Source organism: Callithrix jacchus, chromosome 7 (genome assembly GCF_049354715.1).
Source record: "Callithrix jacchus isolate 240 chromosome 7, calJac240_pri, whole genome shotgun sequence".
Lineage (NCBI taxonomy): Eukaryota > Metazoa > Chordata > Mammalia > Primates > Cebidae > Callithrix > Callithrix jacchus.
In genome coordinates, this window is record NC_133508.1 from 80,661,259 (window position 1) to 80,678,175 (window position 16,917).

Genomic DNA, 16,917 nt, shown 5'->3' on the forward strand with positions numbered 1-16,917 from the left:
AACCAGTAGGCCCCGATCTCTCAGGTCTTAATACGTTCCCTGAGAACTAAAGGTGCCCAGGGCCGAGCCCAAGGCGCTTGGGGTCAGGCCTCCGTGGAGCAACGCTGTGAGTCCGAAATCCCGGCCAGCACGCGCCGCTCGCCGGACTGGGCACGGGAGGGGGCGGGGCCTAGAGTCGCAGCGTGGTTTCCCGGGTGATGGCCACGCGGAAGAGGTGGGGCTACGTTCCTGGTTCCCACTGCCCGGCTTCTGGGTCCGAGGCCTCCGAGTCGGCCAAAAGCCGGAAGAAGAGAGCGCCAAGGACTGGCAGCGCTGGATGGGGTAATCCCAGTCGAGGGGACCTACGGCAGAGCTTGAGTGGGACTTGGGAGGGGCGGAGTTTGGTGGGCGTGGCCGGCGGTTCGGCGGTTCTTCCCGCACTCTGATCTGCGGCCCGTAGGTCTGAGTCGGGGACGGCGGCGCAGGTGGGCCATGCTCCGGCACTCCCGGTCGCTGTGGGAGCTGGTGGAGGAGCACGTTCCACTCCAGGAGCGACCCGAAGTGAAGAGGATTCTGGGGGAGGCGGCGGTGGACCTTAGCCTGGAGCTGCGGGAGGAGGTGGGGAGAGGGAAGGTGGGCCACACCCCTGGCCTGCCCCACGACCCGGGAGATTTCCCACCTCCTGCGGATCCCTGGCCCCGCTGGGTAACTCCCGAGATCCTATCGGGTCTCACTGTCCTGGCCCTCTCACTGTCCTGGCCCTCCCCCTCACTCCTCTAGCCCCCACCATTCCGGTCACCCTCTTCCCAGTCGCAAGGTATCCCAGCTCTCCTTGCAGGTGGCAATGTTACGGGCACTGCTCCAAGAGGCTCGATCCTCTCAAGCCCCCAGCTCCCGCCCCATCTCTGACCCCTCTTCTCTTCTGGCACCACCGCCTATCCTAAAGGACCTCGTGCGCCAGGAACTCCGGCAGTTGCTCCAGGGTCTCCGCCACAAAGCCATCTCTGAGGGCAGGTGGGAGCCTCAGGCCTGGGCCCCCTTCCCCAGACATCAGGTGGGCTAGCCCTGCCCCTAACAAGGAGCCAGGGTTGCCTTTTCTGTAGTTTCCAGAAAGAAGCCTCTCACTTTCCTTCCTGTGCACTTTCTGCAGGGACCAGGCCCAAGCTTGGGTCAAGTATAGCCCCAGGGTCCTGCGCTTTGCCTTGGAGGAGCCCAGGTGTGATTTGCCAGAACAGGAGGTATTCCAGATGAGAGGTGGTGGACCCAGGTAAACTGATGGTAGGAGAGAGGGATCTGTCCCTGCTTGGCAGAGGGCCCCAGGCAACTGGTGGGTTGCACCTGGCTCCATGGAGGAGATTCCAGTCATGGGCTGGGAACTTTCACAGCCACTTGTGATAAAGATCTGCACATGAGGGCTACCGAAAGCCAGAGGAGACACCTGCCTAGCCTGGGGACAGGCAAAGCTTCCTGGAGAAAGTGGTTTGATCTGTGTGTTGTAGTATGAGGAGCAGTTTTCAGGGAGATGAAAGAGAGAAGAGCTTTGTAGGAAGAGGGAAGAAAGGAGGCCATGTCCAGCAGGCAGTTGTTCCTCCGGCCTAGGGAACAGGAGTGAGGGCTGGGCTAGGGAGGCAGGGAGAGCTGAAGGGGAGGGCTACAAATGGTATTTACATTTGTAGCTGGGACTGAATGAGATAAATGTTCATGAGTGCATGGCAGCAACTTCTTATTCTGATCCTCACAGCCTGAGGAGGTGGGCAGTCTCCATTTTTCACAAGAAGAAATTAAAGGCCAGGCACAGTGGCTCATGCCTGTAATCTCACTGCTTTAGGAAGCTGATGAGGGAGGATGGCTTGAGGCCAGGAGTTTGAGATGAGCCTGGGCAACACAGGGAGACCCCATCTCTACAAAAAGTGAAAAAAAAAATAGCCAGGTGTGATGGTACATTCATATATTCCCAGCTACTTGGGAGGCTGAGGTGGGATAATTGCTTGAGCTCAGGAATTCGGGGCTGCAGTGAGCTGTGATCACACCTGTGTGCTCCAACCTGGATGACAAAGACCCTGTCTCAAAAGAAAAAAAAAATTGGGGGCAACATAGTGAGATCCGTCTGTGCAAAAAAATTAAATGGGTTGGTTACATGCACCTGTAGTCCCAGCTACTCAGGAGGCTGATGTGGGAAGAGCACTGAGCCCGGGAGGTCGAGGCTGCAGTGAGCCAAGATGGTACCACTGCACTCCAGCCTGGGCAACAGAGCAAGATCTTGTCTAAAAAAGAAAAAAAAAAGGCTGGTCCGATGGTAGTGGGTTATCAGAACTTATTAACATTAGTGTCACTAAAGTTGGTATACAACCCCCCACTGCTAAATTTGACTGGCTTAAAAAAAAAAAAAGACGAATGAAAAAGAAAAGAAGAAACTAAAGCTCAGAAGGGATAAGTGATTTGCCTAAAGTCACACACAACGAAGGGTGGCAGAGCTCATTTGCAAACCTAGGTTCCCAAATTCTTACTCTTTGCACTATATTATTTTGACTTTATGAGAAAAGAAACAGTTGTCTAGGAGAAGTGATGTTGGGCCCTGAAGGCCTGGGGTGAGCAACGTGGGGAGAATGATATTGATTTCATTGCCTGCAGCAGTCACAGAGACCTCACCATCATCAAGGACCAACTGAACCTGTCCAACATTGACCAGGTGGCCAGACACCTGAGGTGAGGCCCAGGGGCACCTGCCTGTGTGTAGGCAGGGGTAGAGGCAGGGATGGATCTTGAGGTGCTGGGATTGTGAAAGAGGAGGAGGGTAGTACACCTGGCGGGGAGACCCATGTGCATAAGGCTGAGAGGTGGAAAGCGCTGGCTACTGCAGAGCTAGTGAAGTTGCTCTCGATAAGCAGCCAAGTACAGATGCCGTGGCTAAGCATGGTGATGCATGCCTAGAATCCCAGCAATTTGGGAGGCCGAGGCAAGAGGATCACTTGGGCCCAGGAGGTTGAGACCAGCTTGGGCAACATGGCAAAACCCCATCTCTACCAAAACAAATACAAAATTTAGCTGGGCATGATGGTGCACGCCTGTACCAGCTACTTGGGAGGCTGAGGTGAGAGGGGATTGATTGAGCCCTGGAGGGCAAGGCTATAGTGAATCACGATGGGTGGCAGAGCAAGACCCTGACTCAAAAATAAATATAAATATCCTGACATAGCGGGTAGCCCCAAAGGATTTTAAGCAGCGGAAGGGCTGTGATGTGGGGGAAGATGGAGGCAGGAAGGATCACAGTGCAGAAGTGTGGAAGAGAGAAGGATGCCTGCCAGGGTGAGGCAGGTGAGGAGAAGACACTTCCTGCCCAGAAAGGCTTGCAGGGGCCAGAAGTTATGCTGGGGCAGCCCCCAGGCAGCAGAGGGCACTGTGGGCTGAGGAAGGATGGGTTGGGTAGGGCTCCTGAGGCTGGAGGTTGGGACCTTGTGGTGGTCTCAGCTGAGCCCTGGTCCTGAGTCTCAGGTTCTGGCTGCTGCTCCCTCATGTCCCAGGGGCCTTCTGGAGGAGGAGTGTCACACCTTGGAGAGGGAGATCCCCATCCTGCAGGTGAGCCGCAGCCCTGGCCCCTGCCCCAAGCCTCACTGCTGAGCATAGACACTCACGCTTCTTTCTCACCTGGGTGAGATCCATGTACCTTGTGCATACACAGATTCACCTACAGGCTGTGTGAGTCCTGTGTCCATTTCACATGGGTGTGCGCTTGTGTACACCTCCAAAATCCTAGAGGGCCAGGATTCTAGGTGAGCCCTTAAGGCCAGGGCCAACCATTTTAGGTTAACTTTTTGGATTGGCCCCACCCAGGTCTTTTGCCTCCTTCCTTTACCTAAGTCTGGGTACAGGCCCAACCACCGTCTTGCCAAACTCAGCTCTTCTGTAGGGCTGGTGTTCCCTCAAGAACAGGGCTGCCCTCACGGTGGATGGGCTGAAGGGGCTGCATAGGCCTGCCCCGGGGATTGATGCTTCGCCCCCCCCCCGCCCCCCGCCTTGAGTCCAGGCACTGATGCAGCTCTCCCTGCAGCGCTGCCTGGAAGAGGAGTATATGAGGACTTGCCACCCCTCCAAGGCAGCCTTGGAGCCCACTCTGGCAGGTGAGGACACGGAGCAGGCCCCAGAAGACCACGCCTCCTGCTCCCGCCCCATACTTGTACACACCCTAGAAGAGCTGGGCAGTCTTAGCCGAATCTCTCTTTCAGAGCTAAGGGAACAGAAGAAGGCCATGGAGCAGGAGCTGTGGATATCTGTGAGGCCTTCTTGCGTGTCTCCCAACCACAGGTAAACCACAGCAGTAGACATGGGACAGGGAGGACTGAAGGATCAGACCACCACCCCCAACAGTTACTCTTTCCTGTCCAGGCGGTGGCCCTTGGGGTCCTCCATGCAGGGCCTCAGCGCCCTGCCTTGCCTCTGCGGGGCTGCTGGAGTTCGGGCTGCCCCTCTCCAGTGCCACCTGCTTGCACCTCCTCTGGAGTGCTGCCCCCGACCTCGAAGCCAGGCGGCCATCCACCGCTGGGGACGGCAGCTTCAGTGCAGCCCCAGGGAAAGGCCGGTTTCTACGCCCACATCCAGCGCAGCGCCCCAGGCCCCAGCCTGAAGGGCTGGTCACCAAGTGGGCTCCAGCTTATGCCAGGACATGCCCATCTGCTGCTGCCGCCTCAGCTGCCTTGGCCCAGCCAGCTTCAGATCTGGTCTTGGATGAGCTCTTGCCAGGACCCCAAGGCTGTTCCTCTGACCCTTGCCCTACCCTCTCAGATCCCTGGAGTCTGGAGCTGATGGCCCGGCATCTGTCCCAATCAACAAAGCCTTTGGCCTTTCTCCTCCCAAGCCTCCACAAAGGTCTGGAAGACAGAGGTCCCATTCCAGCCTGACTCTTGTCCCCTGGGGGACCCAGACAAAACACAACAGCCACTCAGAGACAGGAATAGAAATTTCATTAAAATCTATGGACTTTAAAATCCTAGTGGTGCATGATGGGCAGGGTTGGGCGGTGCACCGTTATTGCTACAGAGGATCAGAGGTGGTGTGGCCAGGGCTTTCACTGCACAGAGGACAGACAAATGGACACTTCAGGGCTTCAGACACCTCAGAAGGAGCTCCTACTCCAGAGAGGGGAAGGGCACATGGGCTGGGGCCATTTGGCACATGAATGAGGGCAGCACATTTGGAAAGACTGGGCCTTTAGCCTGGTGGAGGGAGGGTGAGGGGGGTGTGCAGGTTCCCCTTCCCTGGGGGGATGGGCTCAAACCTCCTGTGGAGCAGCCCCTGCCCCATCCCCCAGAAACAAATGCTTTGGGCAGGCTGCTGGGTCGTGGGCCTCTGCTGGCTGGGCCTGACAGCCAGGGCTGGAATGAGGGGTGGAGGCCCTGGAGCAGCCCAGTGAGGTGCAGGCAGGCCTGGAAGACAGACTGGGCCAGAGGCTGGGGTGAAGAGGTGGCAACCACAGATAACATAATTTTTACAAAAATAATTACACAGATCAGCAGGGCTGGGCAGTAACACTGTGCAGCCCCCACCCTCACCCTGCCCCTAGGGAGGAGGAGCCAAATGTGCCGGGCAGAGGCTGGGGTCTGCTGTGAGGGCAGGAATGCTAGTCATGGGGCTGGAGGCCCGGGAAGGAGACAGCTGGGGGCCCACCCAGAACCTCAGCTCAGGGCAGAGTATAGGGGTATCAGAGGCCATGTAAAGCCCCTCAGGCTACTGGGTACCTGGCCTGAGACCCCTCCAAAGTGCTTTGGACCTCCCAGCAACCCTCCATTCCCACCCCCACCCCCAGCTGCCATCTTGGCATCCAGAGGACGTGTAAACACTGGGGACACGAGCACAAATGACTGCACTAGCAGTGGTGACCAAGGTGACAGCAGCCATCCTGGCCAGGACTTGGCAGGGGGCAGACAGAGACACCTGTCCTCTGCCTCACCAGTCTCTGCGGTGGGAGCACAGGGTGGAGGTGGGGCCACTCTCCTGGCAGCTGTGCTCATATCCGGGAGTCCTGGAGGCGGCTGGAGCCATTACTGCCCACAATGGGGATCTGGGCCTTGTCCGGGTGCAGTGGCTGGACCTCGAAGCCATCCTCAGGAGAAGGGGCTATGGTGGGGGCATAGCGCCCAGTCCGGTGCTCCAGGAGGGCCGGGCCCCATTCTCTGCTTGGCTTTGTGGCATTTTTCAAACGCTGCATGAGGTGGGCATGGGGCACAGGGACAGGGCACGTCAGGAGGGAGCCCTTAAGCCCCTTCCAGCAGGCCCCTCCCATTTTGCCTGGCTACCCAGCCTGCCCCCGCCCTCACCTGGAGGAGGGTGTCCCCGTCTGTGCGGCAGAGCCGGAATATGGCGTAGAGGGGGATGCAGAGGACGGAGGACAGAGCCATGAGGAAGCCGATGGCCACAGCCCAGCCTGGGTACTGGTAGTGGTTGTAGGTGATCGGCCGGTACTGGATCACAGTGAAGACTAGAATAAACTGCATGGGGGTGGGGGTGGGATTGGGTATCAGGCTGGCCCAGAGCCCAGACCCCAGGCCAGCCCTCCACCAGCACCCTTTCCTCTCTGGTTCCCAAACTAGAAGGGCAGAACAGACAGCTGGCAACATCTGGGCCATGGAAAAAGTGGGCAGGGCCAGGGGCCTGGGGCACTGTGGGCAGGAAGACTATGGCGGGAGAAGTGTGTTTTCACCACAGTCCTGACCTGGCTCGAGAGCAGTCAAGCAGCTACTGCCTTTGGAAGTCAGTCAGCTCTGCTCAAAGACTCGCTATAGCTCCCTGTGGCCCACTAAAGTAGGGCCACATCCTGGGTCTTTAGGCTGTCACCTGGCAGTGTGACCTCAAATTGTCCTGCCAGCCACACTATCCGGCCCTTGATGTTTCAGTCACACCCAGTGTTCCCACCCTCTCTTCATTTATTCTGGGGAATCATCCTCTGCATCATCCTCTGCCAAACCCTATGCCAGTGCCCTCTCCTTCAAGCAGCCATCCCAGATTTCCCCTATTTGCTTCTGCAGGTCCTCTCCATGGTATTTTCCATCTGCTTCCCTTAGAGTTAGTGGGTTTACTGTTTCCATAAACCTGGGAGCTCCTGGGATTGCATCAGCTCTGGGTGTGCAGTGCCCACTACAGTGCCTGGCAAAGTCTCCTGAGTTGATTTGAACTGATGTGTGCGGAGAGGCAGACGAAGATGGAAGAGGGTAGGGCAAAGCTACCCTCTGAATGTCACTACCGCCGACAGTGACATTCAGCCCAGGGAAGCTCCCCAGGCTGGAAATGGTGAATGTCAGGCTGTGGTGCTCTAGGGAGGCTTGGAAAGAGATGGGTGAGTCTGGAAATAAAACTTGTGGCTGCAGCAACAAAAGGAGTGAACGCAGGGAGAGACTCAGGCAGTGGCGGGCAGGCCACCCAGAGGGCTGGGGGCGGGTGTCCCAGCACCCTCCTCCTGAGCCCCCAGCCACGTCCTGGAGCACAGGGCTATTCTAGAATGCAAGACCCACATCCAAAGTGGGGGACCCTCCTGGGATGCTGCACACACTGGGAGCCTATAATAGATTTCCCAAATGGAACAGATCCTGACCCACCTGTGGACAGATCCCTTATTTGAACTGACAGAATGGTGGAGTTTGTCAAAAAGAGCTTTTCAGAAATATGAACAAGGAAAGCCCCCCAGAGAAAACACAACAGCCCAGAAAGTCAGGCTGGAATTACCCCAAAGGGAAGATTCTAGGTTTCCCTAAAGGCAACTCCGGCCTGCTTCCTGAGCACGGGAAGGGCCCTGCCCTCTGTGCCTCAATCCTGTGGATCAGATCCTGGCTGAGGCCCCGGCAGACCCTTCTTTGCTTGTTTCCTTCCTCCCCACTGCCCTTGACAGGTGCCCCTGGTCTCTCTCCAGGACGTCAGCCTAGCCTGAATGCTGGGAGACCCTCTGAGCCGAGAGGGCTGAGCTCCCCTCGGGCCACAGCCCCAGAGGTCACAGCATTCTGGAGTGGTGGTGCTTGCCCTCCCCAGCCTCCCACCACTGAGACTTCCGCTCCTCCTGTTTCAAAGCTGGGCCAGTGGCCAGAGGAGGAGTCTGTGCCAGGCTCGGGAACATCCCATACCCTATAAGGGGAGGCCCCAGCCCTCCACAGGCCTTTATTCAGAAACATGAGCCACAGGGGAAGTCTGGGGCTGAGCCCCCTATGCCACCAAGGCATTGAACATGATAAGAATGTGACTCCGACGCTGCCCTGGCCACTGGGCCAGCACTCTGACTGTCACTCAGAGGTGGCCCTGCCTGTCCTCTGTGGAGTGACCATTACACTGTCAATACCTGCCTTCCCCGAATCCCACCCAAAACAGGAAGGAGCCAAGTCGTATGGCTTTAGCCCCTGGACCCTTCCTCCGTCCTGCAGAGGCGGTTCTAGTGTGGCACTGGCCCAGCGTGCAGGCTTGAAATTGGACTACCTGATTTGAATCATGGCTCTACTTCTTCTTTTTTTTTTTTTTTTTTTTTTAATTTAATTTGAGACAGAGTCTCGCTCTGTCGCCCAGGCTGGAGTGCAATGGCATGATCTTGGCTCACTGCAACCTCTACCTTCTGGGTTCAAGAGATTCTCCTGCCTCAGACTCCAGAGTAGCTAGGATTACAAGCATGTGCTACCACACCCAGCTAACTTTTTGTATTTTTAGTAGAGACGGCGTTTCACCGTTTTAGCCAGGATGGTCTTAAACTCCTGACCTCATGATCCACCTGCCTTAGCCTCCGAGAGTGCTGGAATTACAGGCGTGAGCCACTGCGCCTGGCCAGCTCTACTTCTTATTAGCTGTGTGACCATTGGCCAATTACTTAACATCCCTGTGCCTCAGTTTCCTCATCTGTAAAATGGGGATAACAATGACATCTAGGAGATCTGTATCATGGGTTAGATGGGAACAGTGCGTGGAAAGTGCCTGCTTCCTTCCATGGTGGACTCTTTTCACCAATTCAGCTCCATGAAGGGAGTTTCTCAGCTGTTGAATATTCATAAAACCTGGAACTCCCTCACCCAAGCCAGCCCACCTCACTGCCTGGAAGGCCAGAGCTGACATCTGACTCCTACAGCCTGGTCTATTGTCCTTGGGCTGCTGCTGGAATGCTGGTTCCCACCACATTGCCAAGCCCCTGGAACACTCTCCCTAGAGGGACGGGAAATGAGGCCAGCAGACAGAGGCTGACACGCTATCAGTACTGACTCCTGATACTCAGGGGTGCGCAGGCAGGAACACCAGGGAGAGAGCTGCCACGAGCCACTTTCCCTTCCGAGCCTAAGCAATGTCTGCAGTCAAATACAGGCTGCGGCACTCCCTCCTAAACCGAGGCCAGGGCCCAGGCGGAGCTGGGTCTCCACGTGCCTCTCCAGCTCTCTCCAACCTCCCTCAGCCTCCAGAGTCACGGGTGTGGAGCTCCAGCCAGGTGTAGGGGTTCCTGCTCTCCCCTCGCTGGGTCCCAAAAGGACACATGGCCAAGGGGCAGGGGGGTGGGAGGGGCTGGCCAGGGAACTCACGAAGATGATGGCAGGAGAGATGAAGCGCCAGCAGATCTGAAAGAAGAGGGGCGGTGGGAATCCCAGCATCATCTGGATGTCCTGGAAGTAGTTCCGGTGCCCTGGAGAGAGGGGGTGTCAGCAGGCCCACAGGACAGAGTGGGCGTGCCAGGGGCCGGGCCACAGAAGGCCAGAGGCTCAAGTGCTCACCATAGATGTACATGATGGCCACACACATGATGCAGGAGATGACCACCAAGGAGAAGCTGGCCGCGTAGTTGTCCATCAGCAGCAGCCAGTAGATGCCTGCCTGGGGAACAGCGGGCGGCTGTAGGAGCTGCCTGCAGCCCGGGCTCCCCGACCTTCCCCACACGTTCTGGCAACTCTGGCGCAGCCCTTCCCTTACTCAGCTCTTACCTGGCTGGTGAGAGGGATGCCCAGCAGGAAGCCAGCCACAGCCACACCCAAGGTCACATAGGTCTTTCTCTGCAGGATCCACTCATTCCCCACCTCATCCACAATGGCTGTGACCAGCGTCTCCAGGAGGCAGAACTGTAGGATGGGGCTGTCAGATCGGGGACCTGCCCCTTGTTCCTGTCGTCTCCCTTTCCCAACCCTCTGGCCCACGTCCCACACCTCGTACCTGAGTGCCCAGCCCCAGCAGGATGAGCATGAAGAAGAAGAGCAGAGACCACAGCGGGGAGATGGGAAGCAGCGTAAGGGCCTCGGGGTAAGCCACAAAGGCCAGGCCAGGGCCGTGGTCTGCCACGCGGGACACATCCACGCCCAGGTGATTGGCCATGAAGCCAAGGATGGAGAAGATGACAAAGCCAGCATAGACACTGGTGGCACAGTTGGTGATGCTGATGATGACACTGTCCCTGATGGAGAGGAAAACAGTTCAGCTCCCCTCTCCCCAGTTTGGGCCAAGAGGAGACATGGAGACAGGGAAAGTCCTAGAAACAAAGGCATCCCCAGCTCCTTTTTTTGGGGTGGGAGACAGGGTCTCACCCTGTTGTCCAGGCTGGAGGGCAGTAGTGCTATCAGCTCACTGTAGCCTTGATCTCTTGGTCTCAAGCAGTCCTCCCACCTCAGCCTCCTGAGTAGCTGAGACTACAGGTATGTGTCACCACACCCAGCTAATTTTCATTTTTATGTTTGTAAAGAAAGATGGGGTCTCACTATGTTGTCCAGGCTTGTCTTGAATTCCTGGGCTCAAGTGATCCTTCCGCCTTTGCCTTTCAACGTGCTGGGATTACGGTGTGAAGCACTGAGCCTGGTCCCCAGCTCTCTTCTGGTCTGTTCTGGGCATTGTTAAGTGAGCCTGAGCTGCCTGGTCCTCATAGACCCCTGGGACTTCCCATCACTCCTCTCTCCTGCCTAAGCCTCTCTCCCCATTCTGCAACAACTTTATCCAGAACCAGTGTTCCTAGAACCTCAAGGCCATGAGGGGAAAGGAGGCCTGGGGGTGATGGGGGCGCTGGAGCTGGGATCAGGCTGCAGAGAGGGCAGGGAGGGGAGGCCTCAGGCTGGCAGGAGCGCTCACCGGTAGCAGTTGTTGTGGAACTTGTTGTAGGAGGCCATGGTGATGAGGCCTCCCCATGCACAGCCCAGCGAGTAGAAGATCTGGGAGGCTGCATCACCCCACACCTGCAGGGAGGACAGGCGGGTGAGGAGCTGTGGGCAGAGGTAGGCACCTCCCTGGGCCCTCCCGACCCCCTTCTGGTTTCCCTCACATCCCACCTTGGCCTCCAGGATCTTGTCCCACTGTGGGGTTAGGTAGTACATGATGCCCGTGAAGGCTCCCTCCAGGGTCACTCCACGGACAAACAGGATGGTCAGCACCACATAGGGGAACGTGGCTGTGAAGTACACCACCTGGCACGAGAGGGCTCCATGGACTCTTCCAGGCTCTCCCCTGCCTTGGGCACCACCACCCTGGCTCCCTAATCACCACCAGCCCCTTGTCCCTCTCCCCCTCCAGAGTCCCTTCAGCAACCCCTCCCCAAAACACACACATAACCCAGGCGGGGGCAGGGCCTTTCTGGGTGGGCACAGATCCCGCTGGGGGGGGGTGGGTACTTGCTTTCCCTGAAGATTTGACACCTCGGATGAGGCAGAGGAAGACGACCACCCAGGAGACACCGAGGCAGCCAAGGAGGGGCAGCCGCACCTCCCCAAAGTTCCCGATGTCGTCTGACAGCTTCAGCACGTACAGCCTGGGAAGGGGAGACTGTCACTGAGGGGCCAGCCCCCGCTGCCCAGCAGCATATTCCCAAGGCCCAGGACCCTCCTGTGTCATGAGGTCCCAGCAGTCACCTTGTATGAAATGGGAGCTATTTCATGGGCCCACCTGCTGTAGCACCTGGGGACCCGACACAGTCCACTGCTCTGCAACCTCTCCCAGGCTCTTCAAGGGCTCCTAGAGGAGGCACCCCAAGCTTGGGTGGTTGTCCCAGTCCCACCCAAGGAGGTGGGAGAGGAGATGGGTCCTTGTTCCCAGCCAGGCTCAGCCCAGGTCCTTGTTGGCACATTTCTCCCTCGGGAGTGCCTTTTCCTCATCCTGTCAGATGTCACTTCCTCCAGGAAGCCGCCAGTCAGCATTTCACCTGCACCAATCAACTCTACCTCTGATAAACTGAGGGAGCCAGGGGAGTGCTGAGTAAAGATTGGACCCTGGCAAGGCACAGTGGCTCACGCCTATAATCCCAGCACTTTGGGAGGCTGAGGCAGGTGGATCGCCTGAGGTCAGGAGTTCAAGACCAGCCTGACTAACACGGCGAAATCCCATCTCTACAAAAATAGAAAAATTAGCTGGGCATGATGACAGATGCCTGTAATCCCAGCTACTCGGGACGCTGACGCGGGAGAACCACATGAACCTGGGAAGCAGAGGTTGTAGTGAGCCGAGATCACATCACTGCACTCCAGTCTGGGTGACAGAGCAAGACTCCATCTCAAAAAAAGAAACTAAAAAACAAAGATTGGACCCAAATTTCTCCCCTCTGGTGGCACCATCTGGCACCCTATGCCATACCAGCTGGGATCTTTTGATCAACCAGACAGAGTGCCTAGCCCTGAGCTAGGTGCTGGGCATACAGGCCTACAGGGGCATCTCCCTGGCCCTCAGGGAAGAGGGCAGAAGACAACTGCTCCACTTCCAGCATCACCAACTTCACTTTCAAAGTAAAGAAACCATTTCTTGTTCGAAGGATTTTTTGTTTTGTTTTTGAGACAGAGTCTTGCTCTGTCACCCAGGCAGGAATGCATTGGTGTTATCTTGGCTCACTGCAGCCTCTACCTCCCGGGTTCAAGCGATTCTCCTCCCGAGTAGCTAGGATTACAGGTGTGTGCCACCACAACTGGTTAAGTTCGGTATTTTTAGTAGAAATGGGGTTGGACCATGTTAGCAGGCTGGTCTTGAACTCCTGACCTCAGGTGATCTGCCCACTTCAGCCACCCAAAGTGCTGGGATTACAGGTGTGAGCCACCAAGCCCAGCCTGAAAGGTTTTTTAATACTTTGTCTACTAACCATACATGCTAAACAGGTAGGTCCCAGTAGCCACCTTGTGTAAGATTACATTGTGAAGCACTGAACCTGGCCCCCAACTTCTTTTCTGGTCTGTTCCGGGCATTTTTAAGTGAGCCTGAGCTGCCTGAGTCCTCACAGACTCCTGGGACATCACTGTCCACTGAGAGGCCCTGTATTATATGATGCCTGTTAGCCTCTTCTGTCTTATTGCTCATGTTTTATATTATTATTATTATTGAGACAAGGTCTCACTCTATAGCCCAGGCTGGAGTGCAGTGGCACAATTATGGCTCACTGCAGTCTCAACCTCCCAGGCTCAATTGATCCTCCCACCTCAGCCTCCCGAGTAGCTGGGACTACATGTGTGCACCATCATGCCCAGCTAATTTTTGGGTTTTTTTTTGTAGAGATGTGGTAACACCATATTGCCCAGGCTGGTCTTGAACTTCTGGGCTCAAGTGATCCTCTTGCCTTGGCCTCCCAAAGTGCTGGGATTACAACAGGTGTGAGCCACTGCACCTGGCCTATATTATTTTTTATTGCAAGAATACAGCATTAAAATATTAGGGATTGAAGAGTTTAAAAGGCTAGCCTGGAAACCAAATGATGAATTCTAGCTTTATTTTTATAGCACCATATTCTGTTTTTTTTGTTTGGTTTTGGACCACATGCTTTTGAGTTCAAACAACCTAAGGACATGTGGTACCCAACATATTTACAAGTGGCCTCTTGACACATGACATCTCCAGAATTATTCTGCATTGCCTAAAAGTTTTCTCCACATTACATATCTTATTTCCCCAGCCAGGTGGTGAGTGCCTTGAGAACAGGATCCCTATTTATTTATTTTTTTTTGGAAAGAAAAAAAAGGAGTGAAGGAGAGGAAGAAAGAGGAAGAAAAAGAGGGAGAGAGAACGGAAATGTTGCTTTATTCTAAAAAAGGGGTATTAATAATGGCCGATCAATGTTTCATTTAAACCTATGAGTAGGTGTGATGTGGTATTGACAAGAATGTATATTTTGTATATTTAAAGTGGAGAGCTCTATAAATATTTATAAGTTCATTTGTTCTGGATCTGAGTTCAAGTCCTGGATATCCTTATTAATTTTCTGTCTCGTTGAGTCTAAGTCTCTTTATAGGTCTTATGTATCTGGGTGTTAGGATCATTAGTTCTTCTTGTTGCATTGATCCTTTTACCATTATATCTTTGTTGCTTTAAAATCTATTTTATCAGATACGAGAATTGCAACTCCTGCTTTTTATTTATTTATTTGTTTTTGCTCTCCATTTGGTTGGTAAATCTTTCTCCATCCCTTTGTTTTGAGTCTTTGTGTATCCTTGCATGTGAAATGGGTCTGGATGTAGCATACCGTTGGGTTTTGGCTGTATCTTTTGATTGGGGGATTTAGTAGATTTAAATTTAGGGTTACTGCCATTTGATGTTAACTGGCTATTTTATCCATTCGTTGATGTAAATTCTTCTTTATGTTGATGCTCTTTACTTTTTGGTATATTTTTAGAAAGGCTAATACTGGTTGTTTCTTTCTATGTGTAATGCTTCTTTTAGAAGCTCTTGTAAAGCAGGCCTGGTGGTAATAAAATCTCTGAGTACTTGCTTGTTCATAAAAGATTTTATTTTTCCTTCAGTTGTGAAGCTTAGTTTGGCTGGATATGAAATTCTGGGCTGAAAGTTCTGTTCTTTAAGGATGTTGAATATTGGCCCCCACTCTCTTCTGGCTTGTAGGGTTTCTGCTAAGAGATCTGCTGTAAGTCTGATAGGCTTCCCTTTGTGGGTAACCCTGTGAGAACAGGATCCCTATTTCTTTCTTTTTTTCCTGAGATGAAGTCTCACTCTGTCGCCCAGTGGCACAATTTCAGCTCACGGCAACCTCCGCCTCCTAGGTTCAAGCAATTCTCTGGCCTCAGCCTTCTGGTAGCTGTACAGGCATGTGCCACCATACCCGGCTAATTTTTTTTTGTATTTTTAGTAGAGACGGGGTTTCACCATGTTGGGCAGGATGGTCTCAAACTCCTGACCTCGTGATCCATCCACCTCAGCCTCCTAAAGTGCTGGGATTACAGGTGTGAGCCACCAAGCCTGGCTGCACACAGATTCTGACACAGCGACTACTGCCTAGCTCCTTAACCTCCAAACAGCAGTCTCTGAATCTGAAAATATGGATACTAATATCTACTTACATAATATGCCTGGTACATAGTAGGTGCTCAAAAATAAGAGTGCTTCGTTTCCTCACTTGCGGAAGCCAGTCTGGGTTACTGTCAGGCTCATTTCCCAGGCTCTCCAGGAGAGGGCAGCAAGGAGCCGTGCTGCTGGGAAGGTGTCCTGCTTGGGACAGCGGCCAGTTAAGCAGGCCTGGCTCCAGCTCCTCCTGGGGAGTAGAGTGCAACGGCTCTACCAGCCAGATTTCTTTGAAGACTCTTCCCCTCTGATTTTACTGGATAAAATCTCTAGAGCTCTGCCCTGGGTGGGCCCAGAACTGAGAATCTCTGGCAGTTGGCCCCTGGGACAAACACCACTGGAGCATCTGGGGGCGGGGGTGGGGGTGCATGAGGCTTTGTGTTCCTGGGAGATTCCAGGAAGGTTCATCACCCCAGACTAGCTCAAGTTGCCTAGTCGACATCATGCTCAAATGCAGTTAAAAAGCCTAACTAGGCAATATCTGATTTTACTGGATAAAATCTCGTTCTCCCGTCGGACAGGAGCTCCGTGAGGACAGCGTCTTCCTCTCTGCCCTCTCTCCCCTCTGAGAGCAGTACCCGTTATCTAGTAGGTGCTCAAGAAATCAGCCGGGCGTGGCGCCTCACGCCTGTAATGCCAGCACTTTGGGAGGCCGAGGCGAGTGGATCATCTGAGGTCAGGAGTTTGAGACCAGCCTGGCCAACATGGCGAAACCCTATCTCTACTAAAACTACAAAAATTAGGCCAAGTGTGATAGCTCATGCCTGTAATCCCAGCACTTTGGGAAGCTGAGTCAGACGGATCACAAGATCAGGAGATCTAGACCATCCTGGGCAGCATGGTGAAACCCCATCTCTATTAAAAATACAGAAATTAGTTGGGTGTGGTGGCACATGCCTGTAGTCCCAGCTACTCTGGAGGATGAGGTAGGAGAATCACTTGAACCCAGGAGGCGGAGGCTGCAGTGAGCCAGGATCACACCATTGCACTCTAGCCTGGGCAACAGAGTGAGACTCTGTCTAAAAAAGAAAAAAAATTAGGCGTGGGGGTGGGTGCCTATAATCCCAGCTACTAGTGAGGCTGAGGCAGGAGAATTGCTTGAACCTGGGAGGCAGAGATTTCCATGAGCTGAGATCACACCACTACATTCCAGCCTGGGCAACAGATAGAGACTCCATCTCAAAAAAAAGAAATCATCTGTCTGTTCAGTTCCAAGTATTCTTTTAAAAAAGAAAATAAGTGTTAGAATGTTTTAAAATTTAAAAAATAAAACAGAAATGACCGGTCCAGTGACTGAGTGCCTGAGTCTGCCCATGCCTCTCTGACAGACAGCCGCTGTGGGTCCTTGAGAATAGCGGCCATGCCTTACCTGTCTTTGCATGTCTATAGCCCAGCACAGAGGCTGGCACAGGGAAGCTGTCAGAGGGTCAGAGCACTCGGGACTGGACTTAGAAGACCTGCGGTGACTTGCAGTATCCTGGGACACTCGTCCATTTCAGCCATGGCTCTCCATCACATGTGGAGAAAGCTCAAGCTCCTACCCTGGCATGGGAGGCCCTGTGTTATATGATGCCTGCTGGCCTCTTCTGTCTTATCACTCAGCGTCCCACCTGCTCCCAACCCCAGCTCCAGTTTGCCTCCTTTTGGCCTCTGCTCACCTGCTCATGTGGCTCCCAATCTCTCAACTTTCTCCCT

General features: G+C 54.3%; 2 protein-coding genes across 40 annotated transcripts in view; one reads left to right on the top strand and one right to left on the bottom strand.

The window, feature by feature from the left end:
* The first annotated feature begins 216 nt into the window (after positions 1 to 216).
* Positions 217 to 4,961, top strand: CCDC24 (coiled-coil domain containing 24). 21 transcript variants are annotated; one of them, XM_035251175.3, is made up of 9 exons: positions 217 to 321; positions 440 to 597; positions 818 to 993; positions 1,130 to 1,246; positions 2,611 to 2,685; positions 3,501 to 3,555; positions 4,004 to 4,097; positions 4,203 to 4,281; positions 4,345 to 4,961. In XM_035251175.3, the coding sequence occupies exons 2-9, from the start codon at positions 472 to 474 to the stop codon at positions 4,598 to 4,600; spliced, it is 978 nt and encodes a 325-aa protein (XP_035107066.3). In that variant the 5' UTR covers positions 217 to 321; positions 440 to 471; the 3' UTR covers positions 4,601 to 4,961. The 21 variants fall into 21 exon arrangements, with proteins under 21 accessions (XP_035107066.3, XP_035107068.3, XP_035107069.3 ...); XM_035251177.3 differs by having other exon boundaries at positions 4,363 to 4,961; XM_035251178.3 differs by having other exon boundaries at positions 4,028 to 4,097.
* SLC6A9 (solute carrier family 6 member 9) overlaps positions 4,919 to 16,917 on the bottom strand; it is a 36,542-nt gene continuing 24,543 nt past the window's right edge. For 10 of the 19 annotated variants that reach the window (XM_078331495.1, XM_035251162.3, XM_035251158.3 and 7 more), the window contains 9 exons: positions 11,575 to 11,707; positions 11,232 to 11,366; positions 11,035 to 11,138; positions 10,132 to 10,369; positions 9,906 to 10,040; positions 9,699 to 9,798; positions 9,510 to 9,610; positions 6,291 to 6,461; positions 4,919 to 6,175 (listed from right to left, as the gene is read on the bottom strand). In XM_078331495.1, coding sequence (XP_078187621.1) covers positions 5,981 to 6,175; positions 6,291 to 6,461; positions 9,510 to 9,610; positions 9,699 to 9,798; positions 9,906 to 10,040; positions 10,132 to 10,369; positions 11,035 to 11,138; positions 11,232 to 11,366; positions 11,575 to 11,707 — 1,312 coding nt within the window. In that variant the 3' untranslated portion in view covers positions 4,919 to 5,980. The remainder of the gene's footprint in view (positions 6,176 to 6,290; positions 6,462 to 9,509; positions 9,611 to 9,698; positions 9,799 to 9,905; positions 10,041 to 10,131; positions 10,370 to 11,034; positions 11,139 to 11,231; positions 11,367 to 11,574; positions 11,708 to 16,917) is intronic. The other 9 variants (XM_078331498.1, XM_078331497.1, XM_035251161.3 and 6 more) reach the window with 2 other exon arrangements.